General features: G+C 37.4%; 1 protein-coding gene across 4 annotated transcripts in view; it reads right to left on the minus strand.

Annotated features, from left to right (window-relative positions):
* The window catches only part of Memo1 (mediator of cell motility 1), a 102,517-nt gene that overhangs the window by 40,223 nt on the left and 37,767 nt on the right, over window positions 1–24,527 (minus strand). For all 4 annotated transcript variants that reach the window (XR_003835270.1, XR_003835272.1, XR_003835271.1 and 1 more), the window contains 4 exons: window positions 20,009–20,090; window positions 16,971–17,039; window positions 6,903–7,015; window positions 3,786–3,897 (listed from right to left, as the gene is read on the minus strand). Coding sequence is in view for 1 of the 4 variants with exons in the window: in XM_021186335.2 (XP_021041994.1) it covers window positions 3,786–3,897; window positions 6,903–7,015; window positions 16,971–17,039; window positions 20,009–20,090 (376 nt within the window). In the remaining 3 variants the exon portion in view is untranslated. The remainder of the gene's footprint in view (window positions 1–3,785; window positions 3,898–6,902; window positions 7,016–16,970; window positions 17,040–20,008; window positions 20,091–24,527) is intronic.

The following is a 24,527-nucleotide window of genomic DNA, read 5'->3' on the forward strand; positions in this document are numbered from 1 at the left end:
GAGAGAGAGAAGAGAGAGAGAGAGAGAGAGAGAGAAGGAAGGAAGGAAGGAAGGAAGGAAGGAAGGAAGGAAGGAAGGAAGGAAGGAAGGAGAGAGAAGAAAGGAAAAGGAAAGAGAGGAAAGAACGGAGAGAAAGGAAAGAAAGGAAAAAGAAAAAGTAAAATGACACAGTAAAGTGGTCCAAATGACCTAGCTAAACAAAAACAAACAAATCAGTGAATCAGGTAAACTATGAAACTCCTACCAGAATAGAGAACCAACTAGAGTCAAGGGCTACTCTCTGTTCTGCAGCTACAGGATGACACTGCTGTGAATTAGCCCGCCCCAAGACACTTCCTGAATCACATTTTATTTTACTCTCCAGTGGGAGTTCTACTGTAGTTAACATCACATTCTCAAAAGTCTTTTTATTCATTTTTCATCTTACCACACAAGAATTCATATGGCATTTTCATACATATGTCACTATACTTTGGATTAATTCAAACAGTTTATGCTTTATCCATTTGTTTCATGTATCTGAGTGCCCCATAACCTACACGTTGAGATCAGAGACTCAACTCTCATAGGATACAAGTACCTCTACTCACTAAGCCAGCACAATATCACTAATTCACCACTAAGTAAAGGAGTCAGGGGTGGGGGTGGGGGTTCTACTTTTTTCACATATCTCTAAATCAAGATGACTCACACCCAAGACTGCATTCATATTTAAACTTGATGCAGAATATGGCCAATGTCCCCAGAAGCTCATATGCTTGAATAATTTGTCCCCAGGAACTGTTTGCAAAGGATTAGGAGGTGTGGCCTTAAGAGAATTGTGTCATGCCAGGCAGTGGTGGCACACGCCTTTAATCCCAGCACTTGGGAGGCAGAGGCAAGTGGATTTCTGAGTTCAAGGCCAGCCTGGTCTACAGAGTGAGTTCCAGGACAGCCAGAACTATACAGAGAAACCCTGTCTCAAAAGAAAAAAAAAAAAATTTGTGTCACAAAGAGCAGGTTTTGAGGGTTCAAAACTTCTGCCATTGCCAGTGTTCCCTCTGCCTCCTGGTCCTGGATTGATCTTCCTTCCACTAAGTTGCTTTGGTCATGGTGTTTTATCACAGCAATAAAAAAGTAACTAACAGAAGTCTAGGCATTTTAAAAGGCTAGTAGACAGTATGTGTTGCAGAGACATGAGACATGAACTGTCCATCTCAAGTGGAACTGTAATAGACCATTCACAAACAGGCTCTCAACAATTGTCCCTATTCCTGTAGACACATGCTGCTCCTATCAAGAGAGAACAAGGACCATCTCCCCTTACACTTGGGCTAACATAGATACCTTGTTCTGAAAAGCAGACATTGGTAGAGGTGGTATTATGTCTCTTCAGGAAGTAAGCACTGTGACTGGAGACAGACATCTAAGTGAGGGCATCTTGGGCTCTAGTCCACCTGAGTCTCTTTAGCTGTACTAAGACAAGGTGTTCCCTGCTCCAGTTTTTAATGTGAAACTATGAATACTACAACAGTTGTGATTTTAAGCCACTCAATTCTGTAATAATCCATTATTCAGTGATAACTAATTGACACAACACAGTAAGTATGAACAAATGCTTACTGGTTTCTTCTAGAAATATGTTAGGGATCTTAACCTGATGTGGGAGGAGTTCACTGAACACTGAAAGAGGGACAGTTATCAATTAGAATTGTGCTTGTACATCTCAAATTTCTATCCTCTTAAATTTCCTACTGTTTACATAATTTACTTTCAAAGTAACAACTAACATGTTATCTTTTAATCCTCCTTTAGAAGGCTGTTAGTTTATTGAATATATTATACTACAGTCCATTAATCTTTTTGGTGAATGGGAATTCTAGATATGCCGACAAATCAAAGATAATTTTTTTTGATAATTTTTTCTCAATAATTAGAACATAATAAAAGATAATCGGTTGGGCATATAATCCCAACATTCAGGAGGCTGAGGCAGGAGGACCCCAAGTCCAACATGCTACAAAGCGCATTCTAGGCCAGTGTGGCACTTATAGTAGACCTTGCCTCAAACAAACAAACAACAAAATACAAAAACAGAACCTAAAATTTTAATTTAATATTGCATAGATTTTTGCAAACATCTTCAGGTTTATGTAATTCTTCATGGTTAGTGTAAATAGATGTGAACAAAAACGGCAATAAAACTTTGAATACAAGAGAGAAAAAATTCAAAAACGGCAATAAAACTTTGAATACAAGAGAGAAAAAATTCAAATATGAATCATTCATATTTGAGTTAAAACAGTATCAACTGCACAAAATTCCAGCTGGGGGTTAAAGCCTGCACCTACCATCTTATCAGCGGGAGGCTGAAACAGGAAGGCTGCTCTAAGTTCATAGATAACATATGCTACACAACAAGACCCTGTATCAGAAAAATAAAACCCAAGAGCCTGAGAGATGGCTCAGTAGTCGAGAGGACTGACTTCTTTTCCAGAGGACCCAGGTCTGACTAAGAGCACCCACATGGTAGCTCACAACTGTCTGTAACTCCATTCGGACCAAGAGATTCTATGCCCTCTTCAGGCCTCTTAGGCACCAGACACACACACAAATGGTTCACAGGTACACATGCAGGCAAAAACACACACACAAAACAAAATAGTAAAGAAGTTTTTTTAAGTTCTAAAATACTTAACAAAATATCACAACAAAAAACTAATACACAAAATTGTAACAGGAAAAAAATCATCACAATATAAAAAGCCTTGCTCTTTAGCTAATTGTAAGTATGCCAGCCAAAAATAAATAATCTATATCTGTATTAAAATATTAATGCAGTTTTAGACCTTAATGATAAATTTAAATAACAAATTTCAGGGAGAATAAGCTCCCTGTATTTAGAACTACTGAAACTATATAAAATACTAAGTATATACTGGGGGGGGTGGCTCAGCAGTTAAGAGTGTTAACTCTCCCAAAAGACTCAGGTTCAGTTCCCGAAACCCACACGGTGGCAGACAATTGTCTGTAACTCCCATGCCAGGGGATCCAACAGCTTCACATATACATGCAGGGAAAATACCAACATACACAAAATAAAAATAAAAAGAAATGACATACAAAAAAAGAGAAACAGATCGACAAATAAGACTTTTTAATTCAAATGTAGCACGGAAAGGAAACTTCTAGAGACAACTTGTTTTTCGTTTTACTGACTAATCAATTATGTGTTGGGCAAAAGAATGGGCACGGAAATAAATGGCAGAGAGCACAACAGACCCTCCCGTTTTCTCTCCTCCTCATTCTCCAGAGCACCCTGCCTCAGGAAGGCCTTTAACGGGTACCATACAGCTACATCATCCTTGTCATACCATTGTCATCATATGTTAAGTGAACCTTTATAAAATTCTGAAAAGATTGACTTCCAAAGATATTTCCAAATTTAAAGTTTTAAAACCACAGTACCACAAAGAATATAATAATTATCCCAAAACATCAAAAAGTCTATTGGCTATTGTATCAAACCAAGATACATCAGCCTAAACACACATGAGTTGTTTTAATTTCTATCTTAAGAAATTAAAAAAAAAAAGCAGGTTAATTCATATGTTCAACCTTAATAGACAACTAGTTAAAAATCAACTTCAATCCTCATAAAGACATTGCAATCTCCAACTTCTATTTCACTTTAAATAAAATTTTAATCTCCTTGCTTTGACAAATTATCTTATCCTAGGTTAAAACAATCCCAAAGAAATTAATATCTATGACTTCTCTGGGATTTCTTATATTAATCAATATACCTTTCCATGGCTTTAGCTGTATAAGGCAAATGCATTTCAATACTGTGTTCATCTTCATCTGTCTGCAGAGACATTCGTTCAAACATTCCTGTCTTCCATAGCTCTCCGTAAACTAAAGAGATTTCAAAATACATTAAAACAAATATTAATGCATACATTTATTTCATATGAGCGTCCAACTATAAGCTATGGCAAGAAACAAAAGCACCACATACTCATCTACTTGAACTCTAGGTGAGAAACAGGATGACTTGTTTATTACATAATACAGTGCGTATAAAGACTTACCATCTGCATAGTAACATAGTACAGTTTTCATCAGCTCCTTTTAAATTTCTAAAATAAACGCTAGGTCTAGGCCATTCTTTGAATTTAAAAAATGTTCTAGCCAAAACAGCTCATTAGAATTCCTAATGTAGAGCTGAAATAAATCCTCTCCTACCCTAAAAAAAAAAAAAACAGAATTCCTAATGTAACAAAGAAAAAAAATACCAATCTACTTGCATATAAGGTTAATAGTAGTTTTTCTAGGTTTGCTTTGTTTTTATAATTGCGCAGTTTTTACTTCATGATTCTACCATACCAACAACATGAAATTTTCACTTCCAATACTATCTTTCCCAAAATCCAAACTTTAACTTACAGCATAAATCACAAATCCACCACAGTATTTAGACGACTTAAAATGATTAGCAATCTGGTCTGATAAGCTTAAAATAAAGATTGTAGAGCAATATGTGAAATTTAGTGTGTAAAAACACAATGAAAAACTAACTTAGAGCCAGGGCTGGTGGCACACACTAATAACCCCAGCTACTCTGGAGATTAAAGTAGGAGGATCACAAATCCAAGATCAGCCTGGGCTACAAAGTAGGGTCATGATCTGGCTGAGTTCACCTAGCAAATTCCTTTCTCAAAACAGAAAGGAAGGAGGGGCGGAGGAGCAGGAGAGGTGGAAGAAACAAAAAACAGAGGGAAAGAAATGGTAGATAAGATCTCAATTCTACAAAATACCTTTTAAAAAATTATCCATTTTTTGCTTGTACCAAACAGGCCCTTCAAAATGGGTAGGTGGGAGGGCACAACACACATACTTGAGAGATGGCTCAGTAGTGAAGAGCACTTGTTCTTAGAGAGGACCAAGGCTCATTCCCAGCATCCACACCAGCTCACAACCATCCACAGTTCAGCCCTCCTCAGGCAGGCATGTAGTGCACAGACATGTATATGAGCCAAAGACTCATATCCATAAAATAAACAAATCTTTTTAAAAAATGGGAAGTATGTCTCTTACGTTATGTCAATCAGGAAGGTGATGTTCTATTTTCATTAATAAGAGCTATTCAAATATCAAATTGCTACTATTTTATGAACCAACCTCAAAGTGTAAAAAGCAAGCCTGAAAGAGCCAATCATTTCTCTTACAGACGACACCGTCCTTCAATGTAAGAAATTACTGCAGACTTTAATGCAACAATAGCATCCCTTACTAAATTAAATACAATTTAATGAGCTAAAGGATACACACCCAAGTTCATGAAGGTAGTTATTATACAGAAAGAAACAGAAGAGAAATTCAGAGTAAAGTAGGGCTAATGAGTATATCAATATTTATCATTCTACTTTGTATACTGTTTTATACTTTTTAATATTACATTTATTGTATTTAAAAAAAAAAAAAAAACAGCTAAACAGCCAGGCGTGAAGGCCCAGACCTGTAATCCCAGCACTGAGAAGCAGAGGCAGGTGGATATCTGTGAGTTCAAGGCCAGGCTGGTCTACAGAGCTAGAAAGCCAGTCTTAGGAAGGGAGGAAGAGAAAAGAAAAGAAGGAAAGAGAGAAAAGAGAAGGAAGGGGAAAGGAAGAGGGGGGGAAGGGGAGGGAAAGAAAAGAAGGGGGAGGGGAAGGAACAACTAAACAAAAATCAAAAATATGACATCTGAGAACAAACAAGAAAGATGATTTTCTCAATAGATAAATCACTTCTCAAAAAAAGCATGCACCTGAACTGGATTCCCAAAACCTACATAAAAATGTCTGATAGTTGGTGCACACTTATGATCCCATGAGGAAGTAAAAATTCCCTGGGGCAGATCCCTGGGGCTCCTTAGCCAGTCAGCCTACCATTCTAAGTGACTTCTAGGCCAGTGAGAGACATGATCTCAAAAGAAAAATGTAGACAGCACAGAAAAAGAACATACAGTTCACACATGTACTCTCTCACAGGAGAACACACACATACACTCAAAATATAACCTCTGGAATCCTAGAAGGAAAAATCAAAACCCCGGACATGGGAGCTAGACAGATAGATGTCTTAGCAGATAAAATGCTTAGCACACGAGTTTAATGCCTAGAGTTTAGACTTGCGAGAGGATGTAAAAGCTGGACAGTGTGGCAAGCCCACTTGTAACCTCGGTACACAAGGAACAGAAAGGGACTCCCCAGACACAGCTATAGACAGCAAGGAAGGTAAGCCAAAACAGTGAGTTCTGAGCTCAGTCTGAGACACTGCCTCCACGATGCAGCAGTGTGTGGAATGGTCAAGGAAGACGCCTGACGCCAGCCTCAGGCTTCCACACATGCACCTTTAAACACACATATATGACTACAGACCTGTAAGCCCACACACATGCATATATACATACATATAAACAAAAAATAACACTTGTTAAAAACAAAATGTATTTAAAACTTCTATATTACTTTTCAGAGCTTCAGAAAATATAGAATAACTTCCCCATAAAAAAATGAGAGGAAATGAAAGTATTATTGCCATCATTTAAAGTGAAAAAAGTGATACACATAAAAATAGAATTAATTTGCCAAGTCTTTCATCAGGTTGGCATATATACTAATTTCTTGCTTCATGGTATAGCACAGGCAAAGTATTTCTCTAAATATAAATGTAACCACTATGGTATGGAGCTAAGTGCCTTTAACATATTTTTTGTAGTTATGAGGAAAATACCACTTTTGTGTCTGGCGTATACAGATTAGTTACCAAAACTTTTAGTTTAGATATTATCTATATTTGTATCTTTTAAAATATCTTAAATTGCAATCTTTATTAAGTGAGCGTTAGCTATTTAAGAGCTATGATTTCTATATACTTACTCTTTTGGTCAATACGAAGGTCATACAGAGGAGTCCTATATATATCCACACTGGAGAGTGCACATCGAGACAGGGGCACATGATGGGAAGGCCCAAGGATGAAAATTCTCCGGCTGGGAGATACACAACAGAAACACAGAACAAATGTACTTCTACACAAATCTTATTAGATAAGAAAGGAAAAGTAACTTTAAATTGTACTTGTTTCTCCACACTGACGAGCTACTTTTACTACATTCTGTGAACATAAAAGCTTAACTATATTCTCATCAAAATCCATATACTAAAGTTCCAACTTCCCACATCTGACTGCAGGCCAATTTGGAGATAAATTTTTTCAAGAGCTAGTGGAGTTAAAATGAGGCCCTTATCAACTTGACATAAAAAGACTTCAAAGCCAGGACTAGTGTCCAATATTATCCCAGAATGTTGGACCCTTGAGGCAAGGACTACTCCAAATTTGAAGCCAACCTGGGTTACATAGTGAGTTCTAGCTGGCCAGGATTACGTAATAAGATCCTGGAAATGGGGGGAGGGGTGGAAGACACAGGGAGACAACCACAACACATGACTCCAAGGACATGTCTACCAGTCATGCAGTAAGAGGCCTAGCAGTCAAAAAGAGGAGTTTCAAAGAAACCAACCCCACCAGGCCATTAATTACACTAGGTTTCTAGTTTTCCAGAAATATAAGGAAGTGAGACTTCTGTGAACTAAAACCACAGTCCTTGGAATTCTATTACAAAAGAACTGCATTTGATCTTCAGTTTTAATCTGAATTTTTGTCCAATAATTGAAAATACCAGCTATAGATTATTACAGTAAACATGCTCTACATAAAAATCATTTCCAAATGTATAACTAAACACATTTCAACGTGTAATATCAGTTTAAATATTTCAGTTATAAAAGTGTTAAAATTCTACGTTTTTTAATAAAAATAAATACTGCTACAAACTTCTAAACATCTATGTAAAACAACACTACAAAGAAGCATTCAATATTCTCAAACACGAAGAAACTTTATAATGCATGATTTGCACAGTAACCTATCTAAAGAAAACAACTGGGCTAAGCACTAGTTACAACTTCCATAATCCCTTTGTTTCAACACCAAAGCAAAATTAGCTTCCTATTATTTCACAGCAAACATCCAAACTTGCTCTGCAACCTCAATTATGCATTTTTTGTTTGTTTTCTAAAATTCAAATAAAATAATCTTACCATACCATATACAAACATAAATAAGTTAAATGTTCCAAGGGGGAAAACTGTGAAAAAGAAAAAAGGCAGTGGGCTTGTGTACCAAGAAAAGGGACCTGGTTCTTTCACTGAATTGCAGGGCAAGGAGTGTGTGCTGTGGCAATATACTGACAGAATTCTATTACTATACCAAGTATGACAGCATTCACCTATATCCTAACACTCAGGGAGGGTGACCCAGAAGGATCTATGATGATTGGGATTTCAAAGCCAACTTGTTCTACAAAGCTCAGACACTATCTCTTTATTAAAAACAAAACAAAACAAAACAAAACAAAAATGTCAGATGTAATGAAACACATCTTTAATTGTAGCTCACAGGAGGCAAAGCAAAGGCAGCCCTGGTCTGTATAGTGCAGGCAGGCAGGCAGGCAGGCAGGCAGGCAGGAATGAATGAATGAATGAATGAATGAATGAATGAAACAACCAAAATCTATTACTAAGCTAAGAAAATTAATCTTTTTTTCGAGACAGGGTTTCTCTGTGTAGCCCTAGCTGTCCTGGCACTCAGTTTGTAGACCAGGCTGGCCTCGAACTCAGAAATCCGCCTGACTCTGCCTCCAGAGTGCTGGGATTAAGGGGTGTGCCACCACCGCCCGGCTGATCTTTTTTTTTTTTAAAGACATGTCAGTTTCACTTCAAAATTGAGAAAGGATGCAGGATAAAAGGAAGTTTTTGATTAAATTATTCTCAGAGTCCTCAAATTGGAAGAAATCACACAGGAAGCTATTTTATCCTTGGGCCAGTGTGAGTCAGACATAAGCTCTTCTTCTGTCCTCTGTCTTCTCCATCTTTTTAAGAAAGATTTACCTATATACTTTATGTATTTGAGTGTTGTGCCTACATGTATGCTGGCACACCACAAGAGGGCACAGGATTCCGTTATGTTGTGAGACACCAAGTGGGTGCTGGGAATTGAACTCAGGACCTCTGAAGGTTAACAGCCAGTGCTCTTAACCACTGAGCCATCTTTCCAGCCCCTCTTTCTCTATCTTGTTAGCACTGCAATCCACATTTCTATCACATGTATCATCAGTACCATAAAGAGGGAGGGTCAAATTCATGTATTATTAAATGAACAAAACCAAAAGATGCCATTCTGTTCTATCACAGCAGAACACAAATAGTAATAAATTCTTTTATCAAAGTCTAATGTGAAATATGTATAAAATAGTAACTTGGGAACATTTAGGTATCTTGATTAATGCCAGCAACTACATGAACTAAGCATCAATGAATGACATTTGGCCAGGCATGGTGGCACATGTCTGTACTCTATTAAATACTCAGAAGGCTTTGAAGCAGGGGAATCAGTTGAGTATGGGAACATGAGGCTAGCCAAAGCAACATAGTGAGATTCTATTTACAAAAGAAAAAGGGAAAGAAAGAAAAGACAGGGGAAGGGAGGGAGAGGAAAATCCCTTAATATGGAAGAGGGGGGAGGAGTTCTGGTTAAGAAATCAATTTCTAAGAGAAAAAAAAAATATGTAATATTTAACATCAGGATGCTTTTGAAAAAAATCTAAGGTAGACAGTTAAAATATAAAATGATACTTTTAATAGCGAGGCATGGTAGCACACACCTCTAATCCCAGCACTCAGAAGACAGAGAAAAACAGATCTCTTCCAAGCTCCAGGCCAGCCTGGCTTAACAGAGTTCCAGAACAGCCAAGGCTACATCAAAAGACCATGTCTCAAACAATGACAAGAAGTCAATCTGAAGGCTTCTATTAATCTAATAAATGACAATGAGCATTGCATCAGCGATGGAACAACAGTGGTCTTCTGAGAGCCCAAGGCCTTCAACTGGGACCTGACTACTCCTTAGTGTTCCTTTTTGTCAAAACCAACCTATACAGAAGAGCTCCTACCAATCTGAATTAGCCAGATGTTTCCCCAACAAATTCTTTCTAGTTTGGTAAAAACAAACCCACAACCAATCTAATGCAGTTCCAGAACTGATTTACAAAAACAAGAAAAAAGTTAAAATCCTTAGAAATGACATACAAAAGCCACAGAAGGGTAGATATTACTGAGCCAGTTGGAAAGAGGCATATTCAAGATAACAGTGACCTCAAAATAGGTCTCTGCTAGCTAAAGTGCTAACAAGAGAAAATTAGCAAGGCACAGTGGGGCTCATGCACACCTTCCTTCCTTCCTTCTTTGCTAAATCCACACAGAGCTCAAGCCACTGCAACTGTTTAGAGGGAAAGAAACGCACAGGGCTCTGTTCCCTCCCTTCAGTAACTACGAGGTGCTTTGCCTTTAAAGAAATAAACTCAGTATTGGTGTTCAGGCTGTTAGTGGATGGATAAAATGAATATAGAAAATAGAGGACTGACAGGGAGTCCTGAGAGCCCACCTCTGGAAATGATTCTAATGAATAAGGTCTATGGGCACTTACCTTCATTTTTTTCAACTACCGACTCCAACTAATGGAAGGTAAGTAATTTTCTGAAGGTGTTTCACAGGGAGGGAAAATATTTTAACTGAAGACTAAAAATATCATGGGCTTTTACTTTTCTTGTCCTACAAAGCTTTTTGAAAAATAAAAATTAAATTCAAGTTTCTGCTTAAAAGCCTCTTCAATTTCAGATTTTAGCTTTTTGGTTTTGGTAACAGCCAGGAAAGACTTTACAAATGTCAATATGAAAAGGAATGTAATGAAATGTTCCATTTTTTAAATTCTCTAACAGCCCAAAAGGATCTTTTGAAACACAGATATGATCATTCCACTCTCCTATGCTCTTACTTTAAAGTCTTTCCTGAGCAGTCCCCTGAAGGCAGAGGCAGTCGAATCTTTGTGAGTTTGAGGCCAGCCTGGTTTACAAAGTTAGTTCCAGGAAGCCAGGACAACAAAGAGAAGCTGTCTTGAAAAGCAAAAAAAAAAACAAGCACTATGAAATCATGTAAAACCCTTAAACATAAGGATTGGGAGGAATGGGGATTAGTATATGTGTATCAGTTGAGGGCGGGGTTTGTAGAGACTATGTCAGCAGCACATGTAGAAGCCCGGTTTGACATCAGGTGCCTTTCTCAGGAGCTCTGCACTTTTTGAAGTCAAGGTCTCTAGTTAGAACTAGGACTCATAGTTTCAGCTGAGCTAGCTAACAAATCAGCCCAAAGATCTTCCTATCTACACACCGTCTGCCCTCCCAGCCCCCCAGCACTAGGATGTGAGGGGCACACTACTACACCAAGACTTTATATGAGTTCTGGGGTTCACTTGAGCCATCCTCCTAGTCCCTAAAACAGGTTTAAAGTCTCAAACGAACTAACAAGTTCTTGTACTCCTTTGGCGTCCCCTTGACGGTTAACATGTATGAATAAACTAGTCTTACAGGTCCCTGATGAAACTTAACTATGTATGGGTGGTTTAACTTAAGCACCAGTTCCTCAGTGGACCTCTCCCAATGCCTTCCCCACGCTTGAAATCAAATCACTCAAGGTCTAGTATATCATTGTCATGGTGTGATCTATATTCTTAACAACACAAGGACCCTGTAAAGGAGTACACAGAGTTCAAAACAGTGAAATGGAAGGAAGGCTTCTGCTCTCCTCACTGCTGACTAGCACTTAAACTGCAGGAGTGAGCGAGTAAAACTGTTAGTGCAGCTTTCAGGGTAGGAAACCAACATGTGTGTGTCAGTAATCCATTCACTGCCACACTCTTTTTCAAAGGCTAATTTCACCAAAATTCTCAACTCCTGTGAACACATCTTAACACCGCATTTCAAAATATAGTCAAACCCTAGGGACAGACTCATAAAGCATCTCTGTAGATGAACATCACATCTCAAAGAAAACCACCTGTGTATTATGAGCTGAGAGTTGAAGTAGACATATTTTTCATGGAATGTAACTTCCACTTTAAAAAAAAAAATAACTATGGGCTGGAGAGATGGCTCAGTGGTTAAAAGCACTGACTGCTCTTCCAGAGGTCCTGAGTTCAATTCCCAGCAACCACATGGTGGGTCACAACCATCTGTAATGGGATCTGATGCCCTCTTCTGGTGTGTCTGAAGACAGCTACAGTGTATACACATACGATAGATAGATAGATAGATAGATAGATAGATGATAGATAGATAGATAGATAGATAGATAGATAGATAGATAGATAGATAGATGGGTAATTTTTTAAAACTATGCAAATATTAGGTATTTGGTAGAAAATTTTCCCAAAATAAACAAAATAGGTCTGCAAAACAATTGACATACTTGCTGTACAGAATAAATTTGAAGCTTTCAAGTGAAAATTAAGTATGAACAAACATAATTTTGAAATTATATAGTGAAACCCTTGAAAGATCTGCACTGACTCTCAAGAAGCCATTTTTATAAGTTCTGACTTAGTATTAAAGAGAAACATTTCCTGTTTAATGGGCAAGGTTCTTGCTGCTCCTTTTTGAAACTGTGTATGTGTGTTTGAATGGGTTTCCTTCTTATATTTCAGCCACAAAAAATGGATCATAACAAACTGAATGCAGAAACAGACATGAGATCTGCACAGAGGTATCTCCTAGCTTTTAAATTATATAATAATCCAAAATCTGGCATGGCAGCACACACCTGTAATGCAGGCACTTCAAAAGCTGAGGCAGGAGGACTGCTTCAAACTCAAGGCCAATCTAAACTACAAAGCCAGATTCTTGTCCCAAAAACAATTAAAAAGTACAACAGATTTGTATTTGTGTGTGTATGTGTGTGTGTGTATATGTAGAATATATGTACAAGTAATATAAACATATATATATATATATATATATATATATATATATATATATATCTGTGTTTTGGTTTTTGATACAGGTTATCTCTATGTAATCCTGACTATCCTGGAACTCACAGGATATCTTTCTGCCTTCCCAGTACTGAGATTAAAGGTATGTCCCACCAAGCCGGCTATATTTTGTAAAGGAAATATGACAGCGATGCCTGCTTTCCCATTGTCTTTCATTATTATAAGAGGAAACATACTTGCTTCTCACTTAATGTCTCATTTAGTTTACAATATTTGGGGACTAACAATATATTTCTAAAATAGAGGACTTTTTTACAATGTGTAAGATTCTGGATTTGACTTGCATCATCACACAAAAAAAAGTCACCTTTGTTAATATGCAATGTTTTTATTATTTTGATAGTTGGAGGTCAGAAGAGGCATGAGATGTGAGAGGAGGGCATAAAATCCCTTGGGACAACAGATATAGTTCTGAGCTGTCAAGTGAGTACTAGGAATTGAACGTGGATACTCTGGAAAAGTAGCTAGTGCTCTAACTACTGAGCGATCTTTCCAGCCCATACAACTATTTCTACACTTGGAACTTTTTTATTTTTCATCATGAAAATTACATGACAATTCTTTTTTAAATATCGTTATAAAACGTTTATTTTTAGCTGTAGCTCACTAAGATCTCTTTTAATTAAACTTTTTTTCATATGCTGTATTCTGATCACGTTCTTTTGTCTTCTCAATCCCCTCCCAGATTTCCCTATCTCCTTACCCACCCAACTTCATGTTCTTTCTCTCTTGTATTTAAAAAAGAAAAAAGAGAAGAAAGGAAAAGCAAAGAAACCAACAAAACACAGAAACAAAAATCAAAACAAATAGTTAAAAGGCCAATAAAAAAATGTTTTAATGTCATGTCCATTATTTTTTATGTAGTAGTTTATAACTCCGTTAAGAATTTCATCCATTCTGATTATATTTACACTCCTCACTACTTCTCCAATTTGTCCATAAAACGACACAAGCATATACACTGTCCTGGGGCATACTGTGGTTGTTATGAGCAGTTAATGATTTCTAGGGGAGAGTCATCTTCAGTGATATGATCACTGTTAGTTACCATGCTCTAATAAGTAAACTACAGTCATGGTTAACAAGCAGCCCCAGTTAAACTCAATGAGTTAACAAAATGGAGCGTGGCAGACTGGAGTAAGAGCGCACATGAGATAAAGAAGGATCGCATTAGGGCAGGGAACTTCGGAAATCATCTCGCTCCTCACTTCCCCATCATCTCTAATGAAACCTTCTTGATGTTTGTGACTCAGTGGGTACAGATTTGGAAAGATTCGTTGTGGTGAATATTTTGAGTCCTGACCATTTAAACGTAATTGAGGGAACAAAGGGTTTATATATTTTTTGTACAAAGTTTTTTCTTACACTGTATAATTTTGTAAATAATTTGTTTGGTTTTTTTTTTTTCCTTTTGTGTACTAAAACTTCCAGTGTATAGATTTCAATAAGAATTGTTGTATTTTTGTATTTGGAGAGTGAAAATGACAGTAAATTAGTGAAACTGTAAGAAAAGTCTCAGTAGACTGACAGTTGAGCAAAATGAGATTCCTTTTCATATGATTTTTTTTAACCTTAAGATCAACATCTTTATGCACTCACTATAGAGAAAATTGAGGATTTATTTGGCTTTTTAGTTATTGGGGGCAGAGGATGAACGAGAACGGTGCTAATGTGAGAGATAGATCGTATTTTATTAAGGTTTTGGGTCCTTCCATATTCCTAAAAAATAACTAAAATTCTTTTCCAATGTGTTTAACTCAAAAATGAATTTAAAATATGGATTAATTATACTATTATAAAACTTAAGATTAGCATAAAATAGCTGAATATGTGTATATCTCTCTTTATATGTGTATATGTATATCTCTCTTTATCCCTTTCCACCAATCTCCAATTATTAGAATTTTTCTTCCAGGTGAACTCCACTCCATGACTTGTTTTCTTGGCATTTATATTTATAGAGATAACATTTAACATTTGAGGCAAATTCTGATGTCCTAGTATGAAAACTCTCCGTGTTGCAGATCTGCAGAGAGAGCTGCCAGTGTGAACAGTCAGTAAGTTTCTAGATTTCTGTCCAAGTCTAAAAAAGGTTACACCAAGGAATGCGGAATTTTTCTCAATTTCTTCTTGGAGCATTGGGAAAATGTCATCACTAAGTAAGATAATGGAAAACAGTCCTTTTTCCATGGAAAAGATCCTGGTGATGGATCATTATTTCAAAAAATAAATAACTAAATAAATAAATCATGTGAAAAGGAAGGACTCCAATGCCTCATAATGTAGTTCATTGTTTTATTTAATGGCATGGACTCACAGTGCACCTGTAGTACAGTCTTTACAAGACTGTGAGCATGTGTAATAGTATACAGAAGATAGTGTTGGATTTCTGACTGTTTGTACATTTAAATTCATATATGGAATGTTTCTTTTATCCATTACAATCGGAATTTCTAAGAAAAAAAGTTAAAGGAAAACATTATCATCTGTAAATGACTACTGTTTTTAAAAATATTTTCTTTTTTTAAAGATTTAATTATTATTATATGTAAGTACACTGTACCTGTCTTCAGAACACCAGAAGAGGGAGTCAGATCTCATTACAGATGGTTGTGACTACCATGTGGTTGCTGGGATTTGAACTCAGGACCTTTGGAAGAGCAGTCAGTGCTCTCACCTGCTGAGCCATCTCACCAGCCCTTAAAAGTATTTTCTTATGATAAGTTTTACTTCATATAATAAACTTTCTTCTCAATTTTACACAAACTTATATTCTCCTTTTAGACGATGATGTGATATTTTCTCAAATAACTACAATGCCTCATAATGTAGTTCATTATTTTATTTAATAGCATGGACTCACAATGTAGCTCTTGGCTGGCCCCAAGCTTGTTATCTCCTTCCTAACTCAGCCTCCCACTACTGGGATTACAGCTGTGCATCACCATGCCTGGCAATATTTAGTTTCCACAAAATAGTGCATTAATTAAGCTGTTATATTTATTTAATTCACTGTTCAATATGGGATGTTAAAACATAATGCTATTGTTACAATCTTACTGCACTTATTAACCTTTTCCACTTTAGGACTCAGTATTAAAACTTTCTTAAAATTCAAGCCAAAGTTATATATTTGATGATTATTCAGTATATATTGATCATTAAAATGATCTCCTAATTGAAAATGCTATATACAATTTAGTATCAATTAAACTTGTTTAAATACCTTCAAATGACACCATTTAGCTATTAGAAACTACACACAAGATCTAATCACACAGTACATGCCACCTTCTCCTTACAAAGTGCATAGCTCCCCCCCACCCAGCCCTGCAGTGTCCTGAATACTCTCCAGTCTTCCCCCTTGCATAGCTCCCCTCCTCAGTGTCCCCAACACTCTCCACTCTTCTCCCTTTACTTCCTCTCCTCATCCTGACCTTCCATCAGCTTGCTTAAGTCTCACTTTGCACTTCCCCCAGTACAGACCCTAGACTTATTTATATCACTAAGCCAAACTAATTCTAAGGCATGCCTCTAGCATGACATCATCAATAAAAATTCAGCCAAACAGAGAAAAGTTTAAAACACAGTGTTATTTAAAATAACCTTGATTCCATAATAGACTTTCAGACCCGGGTTTAATAAAAAAATTCTAAAACCTTTTCAATTTAATTTCTCTTTATTGTTACAAAATTTTTGCTTTTAGTAATTATAAAAAATGATTAAAAATAGCAAAGGAATCTTCATTTTTGTTTAAAATGTTCACAACTGAGCTAGTAATGTAAACTGAAAACTTAAATCTTGAATCTTTTAATCTTTGTACTAATGTCAGAATGAAACATTTGACAACTAAAGACAAGGTAAATACTCAAAAGAGACAGTACTAAGGCATTTCCTAGTAATTAACTGAATGCGTAAGAACAAGCAGAATGAATGTTACTTGTACATCAAAGCAACCATCACAACAGTCCCAAACTGTTCCTAATTAACTGCATACTTACGTAACAGATGGATCCACTTGTTTGTAAGCATGGGCAGCACAGGACCCACAGTACGTGTATCCCGCATGGCTACAAAGAAAACAGTTTTAAATTTAATCCCCAGGTTCAAAGTCCAGAGAGTCTAAAGAAAAGAAAACTTTTAGAAAATGAATTTAACTGCGATACAACTGAATTGAGTACAAGATTAAAAAGCAACTTAATTAATGATGCAACCTTTACAAGGTAGTAGAGAACACGCAATTGTTCCACACTCTATCCATTTATAAACTTGTAAAACGTTTTCTAGCTGTTGGTTATGTAGCTCAGTGATAAAGTGCCTGCTTGCATGTGTAAAGGCTTGGGTTTAATCTCAGCACAAATGGGAGTGGGGAAGTGACAGCTAGTTTGGTTCTGAGTAACAAAGAATAACATTTGGAGATATTCAATATTCAAGGCTTAAGTTGCTAATTCCTGATATTATGTAATCCGATCAGATATAATCTGATATTATATTATAGTACACTGAAATCAGCAGTGTGCTATATTAATAGTACCAACCCATATATCCTGCAATGATCATACATACTCTCCTGCCTTTAGCAGTAAAGAACTGAGTGTGTGTGTGTGTGTATGTGTGTGTGTATGTGTGTGTGTATTATGGCTCTCATTTTCTTTCACTGTCTTTCTCTTTTCATTCTCTGGCTTCAACGTTCAGTCAATTTTCTCATCACTTACAGAACAGCTTTGTTCTCTGATTATTTTTCTTTCTTGACTCATTTTTGCTACATCACTCCTATTGATCACTCCTAGACTCACACTTTATAGACAACGTTAAATCACTGGTGGATAGTATAACCTCCATGGGATAAATGTTTTAACAACTAATTCTAAAGGAAATAAAAACTATGCATTCATATGTACATAAGCTTTTCTACAATGAAGTATCACAATTTATGAATAATGATAAAATATGTAATACTCTATTATAAATTCTATGTAGCCTATTGATTTTTAAGTTCTATGATACTGAATTCCTATAAACAAGCTATGGTTGCAAAAATAAAGAATGGAGGGCTGGACATGATGGTACATGCATGAATCCCAGTACAACAGAACAGAAGCAAGCAGACCTCGAGTTAAAGGTCAGTCTGGTTACATGGTGAATTCCAGGCTATCCAGATCCTGCCTCATAAAGACCAAAGCAAACAAAACAAAAGTAATGAACAAATCCAGTAGGCCCATGGGCACCTGAAGCCAATAACAAGGCATGCCTTCATGCCTGCCTGTACTGCAGGACTATTCACAAAACCAAACAAAGTGATGGAACCAATATAAGTGTTCCTCAACAGCTAAATCTATAAAGAAAACTATATATACAAGTACATAAACACATATTCTACCTTACAAGAAAAAAGTAACAAGGCTAGGAGATAGCTCAGTGGGTAAAGCTCATGTGTCAAACTGTACTGCCTTGAATATCAATGCCCAGAGCCTGTGCAAAAGCAGATACAGTAGCACACACAATCCCAGTTGTTCACAATCAAGTTTGGAGGTGGATACAGTCCCAGGAGCCCAGAACCAGCTGTTCAAGTATGAAGCAACAGCAAATAAAAAAGACTCTGTCTCAAACAGTCAAAGACCAACACCCATAGAACCAGCCTGTAGGCATGTTGTGAGACGGTTTCTTTGTTAATGACTGACATGGGACGGTCCCTAGGTTGTATAAGAAAGCAAGCTGGTAAACAGCATTCATGATCTCCACACTTTAGCCCTGACTTTGCTCAGGAATGGGTTTTGATCTAGAAGTGTAAGACAAAACAAACCTTTTCCTCTCCAAGTTGTTTTTGGTCACTGTTTTATGATAGCAACAGAAAAAAACAAAATAGAACACCATCTCCCAACACACATAGAATTTTGTAAAACCACAGACAAAGACTGTAGAAGCATAGTTATGGGGAGACAGTAACAAGAGTACAAGGCCTCAGTCAAAGGGTTATGTGGTAAATACAGCAACAGTTGAACACTGTGTGTTTCTATTTCTCTCAAGGCTAGAGATTCAGTGTTACTACTACAGATGTCAACCCTTTCCAGTGATGGATGGACGGATGGACGGATGGACGGATGGATGGATGGCTTGTTCATCGCATGTTACATTCAAACTAACAACATCACTCTATCAACTTTGAACTTAGAAATGAATGGAATAATGAAAACACATGCATAAAGCTCAGTTGTTGCCAACAATTTTACTAATTTTGATGATCAGATAATAGTTTTCCTACATAAAGAAAAGTTGTTATGGGCTAGAAATGTGGCTTGGTGAGTAAGAGAGCTTGTTGCTTTTAGAGGACTAGAATCTGCTTCCTAGCACCCACATAGTGGCTCACGACCACTGTAACTCCAGTAACAGGGGATCCAAGATGCTCTTCTGACCTCTGAGAACATGGGTTTGATCCCAGTAACACCTTTTTTAAAAAGATGAAATAAAATAAATAAAAAGTCTACAAGGAGGTATTAATTACTATTCTATAAAGTAAAGTTCAAGGGATCGAGAAACTTTCATACTACAGCTTTCTGAGTGGTATGTGGAGTCTGACATCAAGTCATAATATAGTATCTATTATACAGAGTATTTGGCATATAAAATGCTTAGCAGTGGAATACTTACATACCAAACATTAACCCAGATGTTCTCATATTCTGTGTGTGTGTGTGTGTGTGTGTGTGTGTGAACATAGGTGTGTTGCACGTACATGTATGTACATTTGCAAGTAGAGGCCAGATGTCAAGTATCTACCTCAAGCAATCCACATTTTTTTAAACATATATTTGTTCATTTTATGTTGCATATGCTCACAAAGGCCAGAAAAGGGCATTGCATCCCCTGGAACTGGAACCAGAGGCAAATCAGGTAAGGAGCACTACACTCAGCAAGAGAAGTAAACAGCCCTAAAACCAAGCCATCTCTCCGGCCCAACATGTAACTGTTAATCCAATATACACCCATTTCTATCAATAATAAAGATGCTAAACATTAGCAAAAGACTTCTAAAACTTACGGTGCAATAATGGCTCTAGCAGGTCTTTTCGTAGACTGTACTTGTGAAAGCCAACCTTCCAGCTGAGCATTCAGCTGAGGTCCTGTGAAAAGACAAGGAGGACAAAGGAGTCAGCAAAGCAACATATGACAGATAACCATACAGTAGCAAAGTCGTCACTGAACCTACACAGTATCAAGATAACTTCTTGGGCAATAGACTCATCAGTCTGCATGTGTCAGTTTATCCAGCTGTAGATAGTTACCAAGCCATATGAGAGGGCTGAATAGCAACAAAGTAAAAGTTCTTAGAAGTGTCTTCATACAGATCAAAACTTGACAATTTGAGGTAACATTTAAACAGGAAGCAGAATAATTCTAAGTAAATGGAAAAGTGTAACTAAGTGTACTGCATTTTCACAGTTTCTTTGGTCACTGAAATGACATCCTGTGGCCTAGGAAGGCAGACAACCCAAAACCCAACTGTCTCTTTGATGGGTGGATTATTTAATGGAAAGTGAGATAACAAATTTCCTTCTGTGGAAGAAAGAAAGAAAAGAAAAGAAAAGAAAAGAAAAGAAAAGAAAAGAAAAGAAAAGAAAAGAAAAGAAAAGAAAAGAAAAGAAAAGAAAAGAAAAGAAAAGGCATCCATGTAGGTTAAAAACTCCCACACGTCGGGCGTGGTGGCGCATGCCTTTAATCCCAGCACTCAGGAGGCAGAGGCTGGTGGATTTCTGAGTTCGAGGCCAGCCTGGTCTACAAAGTGAGTTCCAGGACAGCCAAGGATACAAAGAGAAACCCTGTAACCAACAAACAAAACAAAAACAAAAAAAAAAAAAAAAAAAAAAAAAAAACCTCCCACACCCAGTGACCCATACCCATTCATTCCACTATCAAACTAAACAACTTCATTACTACAAAAAGTTCAATTTATAATAACTCACTCTCTTCAAATCCTATCTTTCTACTTTCTACTTTACTAGCTTAAGAATCCACTGACTTCCAACAGACCTCCAGACGTTTTCCACATCCTCCATCCGCCTTGCTCACGTCTTGCCTTGCCCAAGGTGAAATGGAACCAGCACTGTAATCATTCCCCTCCTGTGGCCTCACTGTTCATTTTTCCTTCATTCCATCAACAGTTTAAAGCCAACGTTTCACTTAACACAGTACCTCTATCTGAACAACTGAATGAAGCTAGAGACACTGCTTGCTACACCCATGTTAGGACCTGAGCAGGAATCCCCAGAGCCATGTAAGAAAGCGGCAGCACAACTTGTCTGTGATCCCAATGTGGGCTGGTAGGTAACAGTGGAAGGATTCCTGGAAGCTCCGGGCCAGCCACCAAACAGCAAGCAGTAAATAGCAAAAAAGGAGCCTGTCTCAAACAAGGCACAAAGGAAGGACTCATACCCAAGGTTTGGCCTGACCTTCACACACAAAGTGGCATAAGCACACCCAACACAATAAACAAATTAAATTAAATAGTAACACTGCCGTGTGGTTACGTTTAAACTTTTAAACTATAACCAGAGATTTCAGCTTTCCAAAAATGTCAGATCCCTACTCATGTTGAGAAATCTCATCACATTAGTGTATTTGATCTCATTTTAATCAAGAATTGAATCAGACTTTCCTCTTTCACTGTAAACCTCAAAAACCTCCTTCATTCTTTTTCTCATTTCCTTTAGGAAATAATTACACCTTTCACTTATTCAGACAATGATCAGATAGAAAGCAGCCAATCTTCTGTTTGCCCAGGACTTCCCCATGTTTAGCACTGACAGTCCAGCATCCTAAAATTCCTGAGCAACCCTGTCACGGAGCTAATCATTTTCCGTTCAGAGACCTACTTTACCTTCCTTCCATTGAGTTTGATTTCTCTATTTCAACAAACTCCCCTATTTCTATCAAAAGCCATACACACTACAACTATACTCAATCTAACTATGATTCTAAAAGCTCTGCTCTCACAACTGTTCCGAATCTCTTGCATTCAACCTTGCCCTATTGGACTTGACTTTTACCACTAAAATGTTAATGTACAGTAATTAATTTTTCTTTCTACTAAAACCCAGTTCTCTGACCCACTTTAAAGCAACTACGGCTACCCTTATTTCCTTCCCACTATCTATCCATTCTCTCTTTTTAACTTTTCTTATTAGATATATTCATTTTCTTTAAGGTCTGTTTTATCTGCACATATGTATGTATACAGCACATGAATGTTTGGGGCCTGCAGAGGTTAAGAAGGCACGGATTCCCTTGAACTGCAGTTACAGATGATTGTGAGCCACCATTGAGGTGCTAGGAACCCAGGTTCTCTGCCAGGGGAGAAAACATGCTCTTAACCTCTGAACCATCTCTCCAGCCTCTTTTTAAACTTTGTAAAGACCGGTCTTGTATATACTTGATCTGAATTCTGGGTCAGGCAATAACAACAAAGTAATTGAGTTTTCTTGCTAGGCACAAGTTACTAATATTCAGAGAACTTCTGCCATCAGTCTTTAGAAAGGCAACCCTATTACACTGCATTATGCTGCTCTTGTGTTAAGATTTTTAGATGTCCTAACATTACAGGACATGGCTGGTTTTCCTTTTACAGAATCCTAATTCTTCCTGAAGTAGTCCAGAGATGGTCCACACACCAATATTACCTGACTTGTTCACTCCAGAAAAGGGTGTGGATGTTGCCAGATACCCAGAGGTCAGCATGACCTCTGGGGATGATGCTAAAAAATTAACAAGCTCTCCAGGTGACTCTAATAGACGTTGAAATGTGAAGCATTCTGCCAAGAAGGAGCTTATTTCAACAAGCTATAATAATTGCTTCTAAGATACCTGGATGGCTTATGGCTGAGATTTTTATCATAAATCATAAATTAGATCTATAAATTAACAATAAGTGAGCACATCAACTTTACCTCCAGTCTACATAAGCCTAAAGTGACCTATACTACTTTTAAAGACTCACTTATTCTTTTTCTCCCTTTCTAAGACAGAGTCTCACTATATAACCCTGGCTGGCCTGTTTTAAAAAATAATAATAATAATAATAAAATAAAATAAGTAAAATAATAGTAAGAAGAAGAAGCGGGAAGAGGAAGAGAAAAGGAAGAGGGAAGAAGAGGAGGAGGAGACAATGGAACACAGTCCAGAAATGGAGTGCTGTGAGAATTATGAGTGCTTGTGAAAACACTCCAAGAAAACAAGAGGCTTGTGACCTCAGTTTCTTCAAAACACAAAATTGTTCTTGGACTGTTTCTGTGCTTCTCCCAGATGTATCAGATAGAAGTGAGTTTGCTTCAGATTTCTCATTATTTTTTGCTGCTGCTATTCAATCGAATGTTCAAACTATCCTTTATATGCCTCTATGGCAAACATGTTTTGCCACAAGCTGCTTGAACTCATGAGAACTTTACTCAGGTGGTTTTTCTTAACCCTCAGAGTATTAATTACCTGATACTCTGAATACAGTTGGCTATTGCATGAGACTTTAGTCTGTCCTCATTTATTGGCTCCATTCTCCCTGGTACCACCACCTTCTGCTGGCAGAAGACTATTTCGTTAAATAATTATATCTAGTTAAATTAGTTAGATAACAATGATGTTGTAGATATTACCTATGCAAAGATTGTTCTAAGATGAAGACTTTGGGACTGGAGTGATGGCTCATCAGTTAAGAGCACTGGTTGCTCGTCCAAAGACCTGGATTTGGTTCCCAATGCCCATAAAAAAGCTAAAAACTGTAATACCAGCCCCAAGGGACCCAACACTTCTTTCCGTTTCCATAGCACTGCACTCACATGGTACACAGGCACACACCCAGGCAAAACAGCCACACCATACACCATACACATCAAATATGAGATAAATTTTTAAAAAGACTGATTTTAGACAAAATAAATTATAGTATGTAATCCTAGATAATAAATGCTCGGGTGGTAAAGAGTAAAAATCATTGGGGCAGGAAGAGGAACTGAGAACAAATCATAGATTTGAGAGTCATTTAAAAAGGTCAAGCCAATGACAGAATGGTCGATGGACAAATGATGGCAGCAAATATTAAAATAGATCAAGAAACTGTACATTGTAGCACGTGTCTACAATCCTATCACAAAGTAGCCTATGCAGAATAATAGTGGACTCAAGGCCAGCTTAGAGGACACAGAGAGACACTACTTCAGAGACAGGAAGGAAGGAGGCATAGAGGAAGGGAGGGAAGGGAAACCAAAGTGTGGAAGATCAGACTCTTGGGCATAGAACCAAGATGCATCAATGAGGAAGGGAAAATAATGTAGGAGACTTGGGTGGAAGGAGAAACTAAGTTCAGATAACCTCGTTAAAATCCTTATAAAATTAGCATATAGAAAAAAGAAAAGGGCAGGAGAGATGGCCCAGTGGTTGAGAGCACTGTCTGAGCCAGGCGTGGTGGTGCACGCCATTAATCCCAGCACTCGAGAGGCAGAGGCAGGCGGATTTCTGAGTTCGAGGCCAGCCTGGTCTACAGAGTGAGTTCCAGGATAGCCAGGGCTACACAG

This window comes from Mus caroli, chromosome 17, assembly GCF_900094665.2.
Source record: "Mus caroli chromosome 17, CAROLI_EIJ_v1.1, whole genome shotgun sequence".
In the NCBI taxonomy this organism is placed as follows: domain Eukaryota; kingdom Metazoa; phylum Chordata; class Mammalia; order Rodentia; family Muridae; genus Mus; species Mus caroli.